This window comes from Leuresthes tenuis, unplaced genomic scaffold, assembly GCF_036924035.1.
Source record: "Leuresthes tenuis unplaced genomic scaffold, fLeuTen1.0.hap1 SCAF_10, whole genome shotgun sequence".
NCBI classification, from domain to species: Eukaryota; Metazoa; Chordata; class Actinopteri; order Atheriniformes; family Atherinopsidae; genus Leuresthes; species Leuresthes tenuis.
This window is the reverse complement of record NW_027325364.1, coordinates 5,571,712-5,584,854: the sequence shown is the minus strand read 5'-3', so window position 1 is coordinate 5,584,854 and position 13,143 is coordinate 5,571,712. Positions and strand designations below refer to the sequence as shown.

General features: G+C 40.2%; 1 protein-coding gene across 8 annotated transcripts in view; it reads right to left on the bottom strand.

The window, feature by feature from the left end:
* cspg5a (chondroitin sulfate proteoglycan 5a) overlaps positions 1-11,140 on the bottom strand; it is a 60,159-nt gene extending 49,019 nt beyond the window's left edge. For all 8 annotated transcript variants that reach the window (XM_072393682.1, XM_072393684.1, XM_072393686.1 and 5 more), the window contains exon 1: positions 10,597-11,140. In XM_072393682.1, coding sequence (XP_072249783.1) covers positions 10,597-10,693 — 97 coding nt within the window. In that variant the 5' untranslated portion in view covers positions 10,694-11,140. The remainder of the gene's footprint in view (positions 1-10,596) is intronic.
* Between the last annotated feature and the right edge of the window lie 2,003 nt (positions 11,141-13,143).

Here is a 13,143-nt window from a genome sequence, read left to right as displayed (position 1 = left end):
TTCACCTCACATTTTAAGCTAAAACTCAATGAGAAATCCCAAAAGAGAAAAATACTGTACATTCACAAAGTGAGAAATTAACTCTGAGCCTCAGCTTTTATTCTTCATCCTCATAAGAAGGGAATACATGAATACAGAATACATGACAGTACATGAGCTGTAACAAGGAGATTTTTGGAAGACTGTGAACAGGAAATTACAGTTTCAAAAACACAGGTCAATAGTTCTACCAACAATGACTGGTCTCCTCAACCCAATTAGAGCCAGAGACCTGGCAGAGTAGACCTGTGCTGGCAGGAACAGGGTCGGGTCAAGTCGGGATCCCCAGATTCAGGGTTTCGGACTCGGTCTGTGTCCTAATTAACTAATTGAGACCCAAATTAGACCTTACTTCCAGAATAAAAGAGTCTGTGGCGCCCTCCAACATTAGATAAGACTATTGAACGGTATTACATAAGAAGATTTCTCACACTGTCTGACAGTGAATTTGTTTGTTTATGTGTGTGTGTTGTCTCGCTGCCAACTAACCCACTGGTAATCAGGATGGCTTCCAGCTCCTCTGGTGGAGGGTGTGGATGGTTGTAATGAGAGGAATTTGGCTCGTCTACTTGTGTGTGCGTGTGTGTGTGCATATTAGACTGACTATGGCAGTGATGGCGCCTAAAGGCCAAGTGCTGTTAGAGAGTGCTGGCATGTCGCCGCCCCCCAGGCTTCGCCTTTTGTTTAAAACCCAGATCATTTTAGAGAGGATAGCCACTAAACCACCCACAGACCCGTGGGGGCTCCGATTGGCCATGACAGATTGTAAAGAGGAATCTGATTGGTTGTGACAGACAGGGTCCTCCAGTCATTTTGGTGACCCAGACTGGAGAGGTGGTGGAGGTGGTGGAGGGGGAGTTGGACAGTGAATGGCAAACAAACACAAGTTTACAGACTCATGTAGAAACAACATGGATGTTCTCTTTCACAGTAGTTGATGGTGAAATAGTCCCTCATAAATTGCTAAATGTCTACTATCTAATTACAATATGCTATATGCCACAAGTTAAACTAGTTATTCAAATATTACACCTATTTATTGTTTTTTTATCCTGTGTGGAAAGACTGAGGCAAATGTTGTTGTTTTTTTTAAAAAAAAATTGTTCAACTAACACCGAATAAGATTAAGCAGTGAGTGAGACCCTCTTTAAATCTTTCTAAATGATTTCAGATTTAAACACCTGAATTTCAAGACACATCCTTTCCTCATCTTTTTTTCCTGTTCTCACACTTACTCTAATGAATAGGACATGTGGATTCTCTATCTTTACTCAATACTGCTCATTAACATTGACATGAAGCTGAAATGAGCAGGTCTGTGTTAGGCAGCTGCTCCTACTACACGTTTTCTTCTTCTCTCTATCGCTTTTTCTTTCCTTTTCCCCCAGCCTTTCTATCTTCTCACATCCTCTTCGTTTCCCTATGTGCACATTTCCTCCATGTCATCCCTCTATCCTATATCTCATTTTAACAATTCCTCTTCTTTCCCCCCCATTCATCCTTTCGTCACATAAATCCATTTATGTCTGACTCCACAGGTGGTGGGATGGAGGAAGGATGTGTAGCCATGGAAACAGTGTTTGCCTCTCTAGAGTTGATGCAGCGCTTCAAACCTAATAAGATCTGCAATCTTGCACTTAAAACAAACAAAAAAAGGACGCACACACACACTGAATAAAATTGTGTTAATCTCTGGAGAAATGTGTTTTTATGAGGTTGAAAACTGTGAAACTATCTCCATGTGTGCACACTAGCTTACACACATTCTCCTTTACATTAACAGGCACACACACATTTCCCTCCTTACACTGTAAGGTTAAGATGACAGGTGTATGTGTTTGTATATATAGTATAAAAGCATGTGTACGGTATGTGTGCATTTCCATTTCCACAGCTTGTTTCCCTCTCCTGGGGTTGAACAGCCAGTCAATTAAAATTGTGCATGCCTGAATTAGTTTTTCACTCTTACACAATATCTAGTTACAACCTGACTTTGATGTAGCTTCTGAAAAATCATGAAAAATGATGAGGGAATTATGCTTTTGATATGGAAATTCAGCACTGAATTATAACTTTTTAAAAAACATTTTTTTCCTTGTTTTTAGTTCCTAAATTGTGCTAAAAAGGATTATGTTAACTACTGCTGTCAATATCCTCTTACAGCACAAAACTAGCAGGTATGAAATGTAAAATTAGCCTGTAAATCAAATCACTTTTCTCCTTTAATAAAACATGTATGTATGTATGTATGTATGTATGTATGTATGTAGAAATAGTAAGAAATAGTCTTAGTTGAGTTTTCTGATGTAACATGTCGGTGTTTAGGGTTTGGATTTAATAAAGGCTGTTTCAGACATGCACCATATCCCATTAATTTGATGGCAATAGAACACGTCTGCTTCATTTCTAAATAAGCACATTCAACACTTTCAGTATACAGCACAATTCTGAAGTGCATGATGTGGCAGATGATGGATTGATGATGCAGTCACAGGTTTCTAGGTTGATGTATAATCTGCTTTTCAGACCAATTAAAAAGGAAGCATTATTAAACAGTCTCTATAAGTAATGGGGGATATCGAAACTAACTTAAGTGCAACACAGGAGCATTACTTTACAGCACTTGAGCAAAACTGACAGTAAAAAGTCCATCATTTCACCTGCAAAATTAACAACCAGCCCATCCAGCCTCAGTCATTTTTACACAGCGTGCTCGTAAGGTCAATATGAATAGTTAACGCAACATGAAACGTTGCCTGAGTAAATGGGCTCTATGGGGACTTTATACCTCACTCAGGGCACTGTCCAAACGCACTAGACTGATAAATATTGAGCACATATAGTGGCTCTTTCCACCACTGTCAAGAGTATGTAGTGATGAGCATTATCATAAGAGTGTCAGCTGTCTGAATCCATCTGCTATGGACTATATCCCCTTGTATTCAACATAATGACATGCATTTATGGATGGATGGAAACCTAAGTGGGGCAACAGGAAAGACTAATCTTAGCAGATTTATAGAAGATGCATATGAAAAATTACAGCAGCAGAGTGACACTTATAATGTGAGTTAAAAGAAGCTAATGTGCCTGGTTGTCATTTCTGTGAAACAGGTTGTTAAGATAAGCATTAATCACTTTGCATTCACTCTGTACATCACGCAGCTTGTGGGGTCAAATTATAGTTAGCAGTTTGACTCTGAAGCTAACAGTGTGTTAGCCTGTTTTCCTACTTTCTTTATTGAACTGGAATTTATATTTAAAGTGCGGTGAAGTCTTTTTTTTAGTGACAGTTGCACAGTTGAAATAAAACGTCCAAATAGCTTCAGAAATGAGTTCAGCCTTAAAGTATGGATTAATTTAATTCCCACCACAAAAATAGCAATCTCCCATGTTAAAATCATAATTAGTACAGAAGGCTTTGTCACTTAAACATACGTAGCTCTTGGGTGTTTGCTGAAAATATAAAGTCATTTATATTATGTAACGCTCTGATGCTGCTGCCCCAGCCAGCCTTAACAGCTGGAAAGTTGAAACAGGAAAGTGATACCACAAGTGAGTTTGCGAAGCTTGAACCAGAAAAAATAATCTTTGGACTATCAAATTGGCTCATTAATGATTAAATTGGCTCATCATTTGACTACATTTATTACAGATATATAGATAGATTTCTAAGCTCGGATTCCGTTGTATCGGTATAAACTGAAGCACACTCAAAGAAACTAAAGCAAGATTCACACAAACCAAACATCCAGCTGTCTAATTAGCTGTCTTTCTGGTGAACCTGTTTTGTTTCCACAAGAGCTGCGTGTGTGTGCTTCTGTTCACAAAGGGATGTGATGGGTGGACTGAATGCTAATATGACAGTCTGCTGCAGAACAGCGAGTGTGCACAGCCAGGCAAGAAGAGGAAAGCTTGTGCACGAGCATGAACTCGATGACTCGTTTCACCAAGGACACACTGTCACACACAGGCTGTCAAGCACCTACAGCACATTAAAAAACAGGCATTTGAGGGTATGAAGACAGTCGAAAGCACCCTTGTAAAGCACATACTGACAGAAAGAGGAACATGCTCGATTATATGCATACCAAAATGATGCGGTGTTGTACCTTCCGTGTTATTTTTTACCTTTTGTCTTTCACACAAAAACACACTCACTTGCTATTTGAACACAGAAACATGTAATTTACTGTTCAAGGGTATGCAGAGTTTGAGAACAATGCCAACTCAGCACTGCTAAAAAAAAGCCCATACACTGTATAATCTTTGAGTTTGGACGGATTCAGAAGCTCCCCATCGCTGTTTGACCACTCAGGAAAGTTTGTCAGGGTTATTTTATGAGTTTCTCCTGCCACAATAAAAAAAAACTTCTGGAGGACCACCGCCAAGGACAGCCAATGCAAGCAGCTGTCACACCTGTGAGTCAGAGAGGCAACAAAGAACACCTGCATCCTGACAAGGGCAACAAAATGGAGAAAGAACAGAAGGACTCTTATTCAATTAGTGAGTGATGCAAGTGAGTTTTTGTGCTGGCCTTGTTAAATTCATAACAATAATCCTTTAAGACTTTGACAACTGAATGTGAAACAACTGTCATCTTCATTATTCTGTCACAACACTTTATGAATCAGACTATGTAAGTAGATGACATCCCCAAATTCGTTCTTGCATACTGGTTTAAGGACATTGGTTTGTGTCACAATCTTGTCTAAATACAGATGAAGATTACATAAACTACAGAGACAGTCGTCAATGAACATCACCAGCTTGAATCACTGGAGAAATGTCAGATGTGGGTGGTAATTTATAGGTGTGGAACAAAGAACAACCAGTGTAGGTGGATGATGCTAATTCTGCAGCATTTACTCACTCAGTGTCTGAGTGTTTTCAGTGGATCTTGTGTTTGAAATGGCCAGATGAGTGACACTGAGGGACAGGTGTCCCATTTGCACGTGTGGGAGGTTCATTCAAATGAGGCGGCACTGAGAATAAATGTTTTAAAAAGATCAGGTGGGCCAACACAGCATCACTTTGGAAAATTTTGTCAACGAGAACAAACCAAGGTCTTGGAGAAAATATCCAGAAATGACCTATAAAGTGTGTAAAATTACCTGCCTCAACCACATTCAATGAATAAATATATCAAAGCAATTTGGAATGGACAATCAATCAGTTTTTCTTACAATGAATGTTACCTGTAACATAAGCTTCTCCAATATGTTATTTAAGCTTTAAAAGTAGCAGGACTGACATGCTGCAAAACATACACAGCACACATTTGTCCACTGTGTTTAAATTTATTACATAAAAAAATACACTGAGCAATTGAAAAATAACCCCAGGTACAGGTGAGATGTGTCTTTCTGTACGAGGACAAATTCACACCCCTCCAGGCATAGTGCAGCCTGTCAACGCACACACGCAAACACAGCAGCAGAAAGAAAAGCCAGCAGCTGGTCGGGTCAAGCCTGTGGCCGCCTACGTATGCTGACATTGGGCTGCGGGCAGATTCAGGTGGGAGGATATTACTAATGAGATTAGGATCACCAAGTTTCCCAACAAACAGATTTTGCTGATATGAGGCACTTCATAACCGCCACAAATCCCAGTTTCATTTTCATACTCCCAAAAATGTTTTTGCTCCTCCTTGATCGCTTGGGGTGAAATGATTTTCTTTGTTTGTTGTGGTTGTTCCTTTGGTGAATAAATGAAGCAGCAACCAAAGACTATTTTCATTCAATTCTGATTACTTATTCGATAAACTGTTTAGTCTATGAAGAGCCAAGACTGATATGAAAAGTAATATCCAACACTCCTTCTCATCGTCTCATTTCTGGCAATAGTGGCAGGAAATTATGATCACTCTCACGTACCGAAATCTTAATGAATCTAAAAGAAACCATTATAATTCTCAGTGTTACATTCATTTGCCAGATTTTTTTCCATATTCTTTTCTTTCAACGCATGTCTCATTTATATCAGACACACTTCGACTGTAATTTTTGTTACCCGAATTTTTTAAAGCAATTTAACACCAAAGTCTCTCATTCACTCCAAGACAAACCATTAGTGAGATAAATCTTCCTGTTTTTAATGAGCATATGACAAAACAGGTTCCTGCAGCTGCCATGTGCAGAAGTTATTCAGGTAAACGCTCGATTTAGTGAGCTCAAGACATTGAGAAAGCTGGCATTAACCTTAAAAATCCTGATTTGCAGGACATAATTTACAATATATCATTAAAATGCTTACAAGGACACCTACATCTTCTCCCTCATTAACAAGCCAGAGCAAAGAACGAGCAAGTTTAATTGCTGGATTAAATATATGTCTGATATTGTAAATGCCAGTGTTTCTATTTGGGAGTTTTCAAGTTTTCACAAAAAGGCTTTATCTGAATATAGAATCCTGACTGGCTGGCTGACAAACTGTAATATAATGTAATGAAAACATCTCTTTTCTGCTTCGCGTTTATGTCTATGGACAAGATTAAACTGAACACAAAAAAAAAACCCTGACGTGATTTGATATATAATAAAAACGAAGGATTAAATACACTGAACAATGCTGCAGCATCTATCCGGAATACTGATGTGAAGCAGTGATGTTTGCACAGCCACCGATAATCAGCTAGAAATCACTATCACTATGCAGACATAATGAATACACCAATACGAATAAAGATGTCATCTTCAAATTAGAGCAAGGACTGATGGACTACACCCATCCTTAGTGGCTTCAGACAAACACATGCGCACACACAGTTATGTCTATATACACCCCATGCATGGCCAGTGGGCGGAGAGCCAGAGCACTTAGAAAGAAATGTGAGCATGTTCCAAAATCCAACCAGCATACTGAGCGGTGCTGCTGGCCAACGTCGGTAGATGTGTGTGGTTTCCATAGGAACCAAAAGAAGGAGGGTGAAACTGAGTGCTGAGCTATTGTTCATAAACAACCAGAGCTGATCGATTGAATTTCATGATTGTTGTTTATTCCTTTTTCTGTTGTTGTTTTTCATGTTTTTTGCCTTAAAAAAGGCTGGACTGGATAAGTGGAGTCATGGAGGGAGGATTTGGCTTAAAGATTAACCAGCAGCACATCAAAGAGAGTATGTCAACCAGCAGATATGTGTCAGCAGGCCAGAGGAAAACAGACACAGAGAAGAGAAGAGGGCTTTAAACCCATGAGTTTTAGTGCAGAAATGAGCACTGGACACCATTACTCCATCCATCATCCATCCACCTCAACCGCTTGTGGGGGAGGGGAGGAGGTGAAAGCCTCTGCAAGTTGTCAGTATTAAACACAGCGGTAGGAGGATTAAAAATGGCCACCAAAGGAAAAAAATGGGGAGATAAGACAGTGTCTTGTGATTGGCTGCTGTCAGTTCAGGGTAGTTGGATTTGGTCATCCGAGCATCATTCACAGATGCGGGGCAAGCTGCCGCCTCCACACTTCACCGGTGAAGCGAGAGGATGAGTGTGTGATGATGGGTGGGAGGTGGAGGGTTAGCCAGAGGTTGTCGTCTGCACCAGAACTGCCAACCTCTTTTTGTTCTACTGTACATGCACCTGGGTTTGAACTGACAGCAACAACGACAAAAGAGAAAAACACACCCGAGGCAGAAATATTTTTTCTCAAATTTAACCATCATTCTCTATTTTCCTACCTTAATAGCCTGCACAGATGTCCATCTTATCACCATTTTAACGGTAATCTCTTTGATAACATGCTTAACTTGAGGCTCGACTGAAAAATTTCAGTACCGTCTGAACAGATTTTTACACACAAAGTTTGGTCAAAGATACACTACCACTACATTCTCAAGGAGTAACAAACACAGCTGTCAAGAGATTTTTCGTGATTCCAGATGAACAGATTTAATTTCACACAGCTGGTTTGTAAAGCCAGAGGTAAGTTCTAAGATCATGCAGGAGGCAATAACAAGGCTCACTGAAAGATTTAAAGATGTTCCTGTTTAGGTATTTCGTTTTAAGCAATATTAATATGCACATTTAATAAAACAGCTGAACATTTTAAGGAATATCTGGAGGACATTGAGCAACCATCAAAGACTCCAGAAACTCACCGTTCCCATCCCAGAAAGATTTGCATCAGATTATGTTAATTACATGTTTATTAATACGCTTTAGAAGTGCTGGTGGGCAGATTTTTTTACCCTCAGGGTTAGAAAGGCTTCCTGTTTACAGTCCTGCCTCATTGTAGTGGAACTGCTCCTCTTATATGAAAATAGGTAATAAGTAAATCCAAATTACGTCTTTTTTTCCCAGCAACTAAGGCTGGATATTTGGTCGATTCATCTGGAGGACTAACATGACACTGTGACATCCATTTCAATCACATTTCATGTAAAAATGTCAAGTTTTAAAGTCAGACTATTTTTTGTTGAGACATCATGGTGAAAAATTCTACATCTGAATATGAATTCTGTATTTTTTTCAGGGTTTTTTTTCCCTGCCACTTAGTACAGCTTTCAAAGTAATGTGTTCCAGGATGACATCTGGTTTGTATGTCCAATCACACGTGAAATATTCATGAAACAAAGGACTGTTTTGTTGTGAGACTGGGATGAGTTGCATTAGATGGTCATCGAAATGTGAATGGTACGACTCTAAAAGTTATGGTAAGTGCGTCTATACTTGCTTTTACACAAGTTGTTGTGTGTATGATGGCTACATAATAGCATAGTATAGTTGGAGCATCAATTGCGCACGTTGTCTTAAACTAACGCTGCGTGCACACAGGTTGCAATACAAAAGTGAACAGTAGAGGCAGTGTAGAGCAGAATGTGACCCGATATCCACAGTCCTTGTTTTAGGGGCCTCAAATATCACGTGTCATACCTCAGCTGTCACGTTTCCTAATGTAATCAAAAAGCAATATCACTATCAAATATCAAATCCTCCTTTATTGTCTTTGTATATTTTAATTCTATATGGTCTAAGATTGTGGGAGTGCCCCCTAGTGGAATCCTCTTGTAACAGGTATAGAACACAAGCAAGTATGGGAACAATTACACAGACAACACAGCTGGGTGACTATGAGCCTCTGCTTAAAAAGCAAGTAGCCTACATTTTGGACCTAATTCTCCAATCAGGTGCAATTAAATGAGAACAGAAGAAGTAATGCAACAGCATGAAAGACAGACCGATGACCAAACACCAAACTGCGAAGATGAAGGTGGTGACAAGAACATAATGTTTCTGTTAGATTCACACAGCTGCTTTTAAACAGGCGAATGGAAATATTCTTACAGATTATTCTAAAACACTGAACTTTGCCCAAATAGGCAAATAAGGCAAATGTAAAATAATCACAAGCCTACATGCTACAAATATTATTCATAAACGCTCTCATGAGGCTGTAGTGCTGGAAACTGTCTGAGCAACTTCTTAAAAAGCATTTTTTAACAGCAAAGGCTGTTGATGAAATGACAGAATTTGATGTGAAATCACTAGATTTCGCTCTGACTGACAGCTCTTCTCTTTGGAGCTCAGAAAGAGACACACAGACACAATGAAACCATGTGGATTTAATCCAGCATTCTGAAAAGAATCAGCCAGATTATATTAGATTATAACGCTTGACTGATTTCATCTCGTGCACGCTCCCGCATTTCTAATCTGACAGTAATGTAACCCACATGCACAATCTCAGACAAAGAAAAAGAGATGAGTGAGCCTTCCTATCTTTTTTTTAAATGTTTACACTGCTGTTTTTTCCTCCTCTCTGTGTATCAGAATGTCCATTTAGATCCCTTCATGAATTATTCATCAGGTTCCCTCGGCCCCAATCCTCGCCTTTGTGTGGCAGTTGTGCATGTGCACCTCCACGGATCCGGTTGACTGCATCGACTGGATGCTGTTACTGTCACAAATTTACAGTCATCCAGTAATGTTCCTGCAGTGAATGACTGCGGTGCTTTAAACGCTAATACAGTGACCTGGTTTTGCTGTGTGTCTAGAATGCCGCTCACTTGTTCCATTGGTATTCTTTCAAGATGCGTGAATTTAACGGTATTTTCACCCGCGTGGATTCGCATTGACCCCATTGTTATCTCCTATTGTATTCATAAAAAACTACATTGTGACTTGTGTCTTTACGCTGACCTAATTTTGGTTCATGCCGTGTGGCATCTCTGGGACTAAACGCTCAAAGATGCGCCTTCTGTGGCTTTAACATACTATTTCAAATCTTAAAACCATATTTCAAACCATATTTACACTAAAATAATTTTTAAATGGTCTTAATCCCTATGATCTAGGACAGAATCAAGAATGTTACATTTATTTACAATTTTCTGTCTTGAATTTCACCAGATTTTACCAGCAGCGGTTCATTAATATCAGTTTAGCGTAAAGTGCTTCCTAACCTACAATCTGAGCCTCACTGACCTCCTTTCTGGCTGCCCTGTGGGACTGTGTAAAGGTACTCTGAATCCGCAGAGAATACATGCTGCAGCAGCAAAAAATTAAGCAAATAATGTGGATCTTTTATCGTGATTAAAGTGCACTGTGAATGACAGGTTCTTACCGTGGACTGACAGCGGGATCAAGTGCAGAGCCAGGACGCACCACAGCAGCATTAGTCTCCAGCATCCCGTGCAAACGTTCGCCTCCTTCCTCTGCATCCTTGCTGTGCAATGTTAACCTTTGACTATCAGACTACAAAATAAAATCCTGGCTTTACTGGTGATAATAATAGAGTTCAGAAATGTTGCAGAAAGTAATCCGGACAGGTGGATCTGTTGATTTACGTGCGGTCTAGACTCCAGCCTCCCCGCGCTTCTCCTCCATAGCCGCTTGGTCTCTGCGTCTCCGCCGCTGTTTCAGTCGCTCGGTAGTTCAGCACTCTGGCGGGTTATGGCTCCATTGCCACAAATCGGCGTTCGGAGACGGGGAAGCGAAGCGAAGCGAAGCGAAGGTGGGGAGGTGGTGGGGAAACTTTTGGGGGTGCAGACGCACGCCGTGGCTCAGCTTGGCTTGGTTTAGCTCGGAATGGATCGGTGCTTTGGGCACTTTGTGACTGAGAGGGAGACAAACGCACGGCGGTGTGCAGCTCGCTCGGCAGCCTTCTCATCATCTGAATAGGAGAAAAGGATTGTTGATGCGCCCCCTCCTCCTAACCCCCTCTCATCCCTCCTCCTTTTCCTCCCTCCCTCCCTCATTTTCCCAAGACGCTTTCCTCCTCCTCTTCCTCCCACCATCCTTCCTTTCCCTAAAACTTTACTCTAATTTCCCACCTTTCTTTTCCTCTGTTCCTTTCTCTTTCCTAAAAGACGCTTCCACCCTCCTCACAATCTTCCAAGACTTTTTAATCCACTTTTACTCCTTTCAACACCAAAACGGTTACCCATCTTCCCACACAAATTTGTACCAGTGTTCACAATAGGCCTTTGTCTATATTTCCTCTCCTCTTCCCCGTCTTCCCTCCCCAAAATATGTTTATATGTTTATATAATTTTCTAAGTTTTCCGTTTCCTCTTTTTACAATTTAGAAAAGATATGGTCTGTCTTCCTAACTGATGCTCACGTCTCTCATCACTTCTCTCCATCATTCTCTCCACTGTTCATTTCTTCAGTTTCAACCTCCTTTTAGACATTTTTCATCATTACTTTCTTCATCTATTTTTCAGCTCTTCTTTTCTGTAAAAAAATGTTTATTATACCTCAATTACTTTTTCATTCTGAAGAACATTGTCTTCTCTCTTATTTGCATTTTGTCCAAACGTGAATCCCTTTCTCTTAATTTTCTTTCTTTTTCCACAAGTAACTCTTTCTTTCATGCCTTCCTTTTACAAAAAACTGTCCCTTTTCCCTCCATCACAACTCTCCTTCTAATCCTCCCTCCTGATCCTCCTCTCAGACTCCAACTTTTTGCTCTCACATGTGTTGACACTTTTCTCAATCTCTTCCTCTTCTCTTTCTGTCTAAAACCTTTTTGACCTCTTCCTCCTCCCTCTCTGCCTTTTTTCCAAAAGGTTTCAGTCATTCATCTGAAATTGTTGGATCTCAATGGGTGCGTCCACTTCAATAATGATAATAATGATGATGATGACGACTATTGTGCTTCTTGCTTTCAAAATAAACAGGATTTGTTTAATGGTGCAACAGAGAAGAAAACAAAAGGGGAAAAGCAGACTGGGGGAGCTGTAGAGGTTATAATGGGGGGGGGGGGGGGGGGGGGGGGGTGCACACATGGTGATGAATGCCAAGGACCCCGGGGTAATAATCATGGGGGGGTTATGGCCATTCTTACACACACAAAAAAAAGCATAAAGGAGGAGAGAGGGGCGGAGCCATAGGAGATGTTTTGTTTGTGTGTGTGTGTGTGTGTGTGTGTGTGTGTGTGAATGCATATATAGGCAACATATGTGCAACTGTTTGTAACTGCAATTGGTTGCTTTTGTGTGTCTGAGCATGAGAAAGCTGCAGCAACATTAGAATTGTTTAGTTCTTCTAATGAAATGTTTAACAGAATAGAAAATGTGCTTATTGAATTGTGAATAGTAGGTCAAGCAGACATTTTTTGTGGCTTGCATTTGAATATTATATATTGCCACATTCAGAAAGAGATATGATTCAGCAACATCATATAATATGAAGAATACCCATCCTCCACCAAAAATACTGCCGAAAAAAACTCTTTTGTTAATCATTTTGACCTTGATAACACATCCACACAGTCTGATTTTACTGAAGTGGTTGTATTCCACTGAGTGGTGCCAGTATGAGCTGACAGCAACACAGAGCTGAGTAACAATCACAGAGTATGTGTGAATTACACAACAGTTACGTAAATGCAGCCCTGTGTAAGAATCTTGCATTGGACCCATAAAGGCATAGCTGGTAAAAGGAACTGAGATGTTAATCAGTAAGGAGACTGTCTTTTAACAACACAAGATGACTCAATGTACACTGGTGATGCACACAAACACAACCTATGCAAATATCAAGCGTGGCACTTCCCCCTGTTTTAGGGTTAATGCCTCCTACTGTTCACATCATCGTCAGGGACAGTTTTTGTTGTTGTGACAGTTCAGGACAACCACTCCAGTAATACTAAACAGGGGACAGCGTT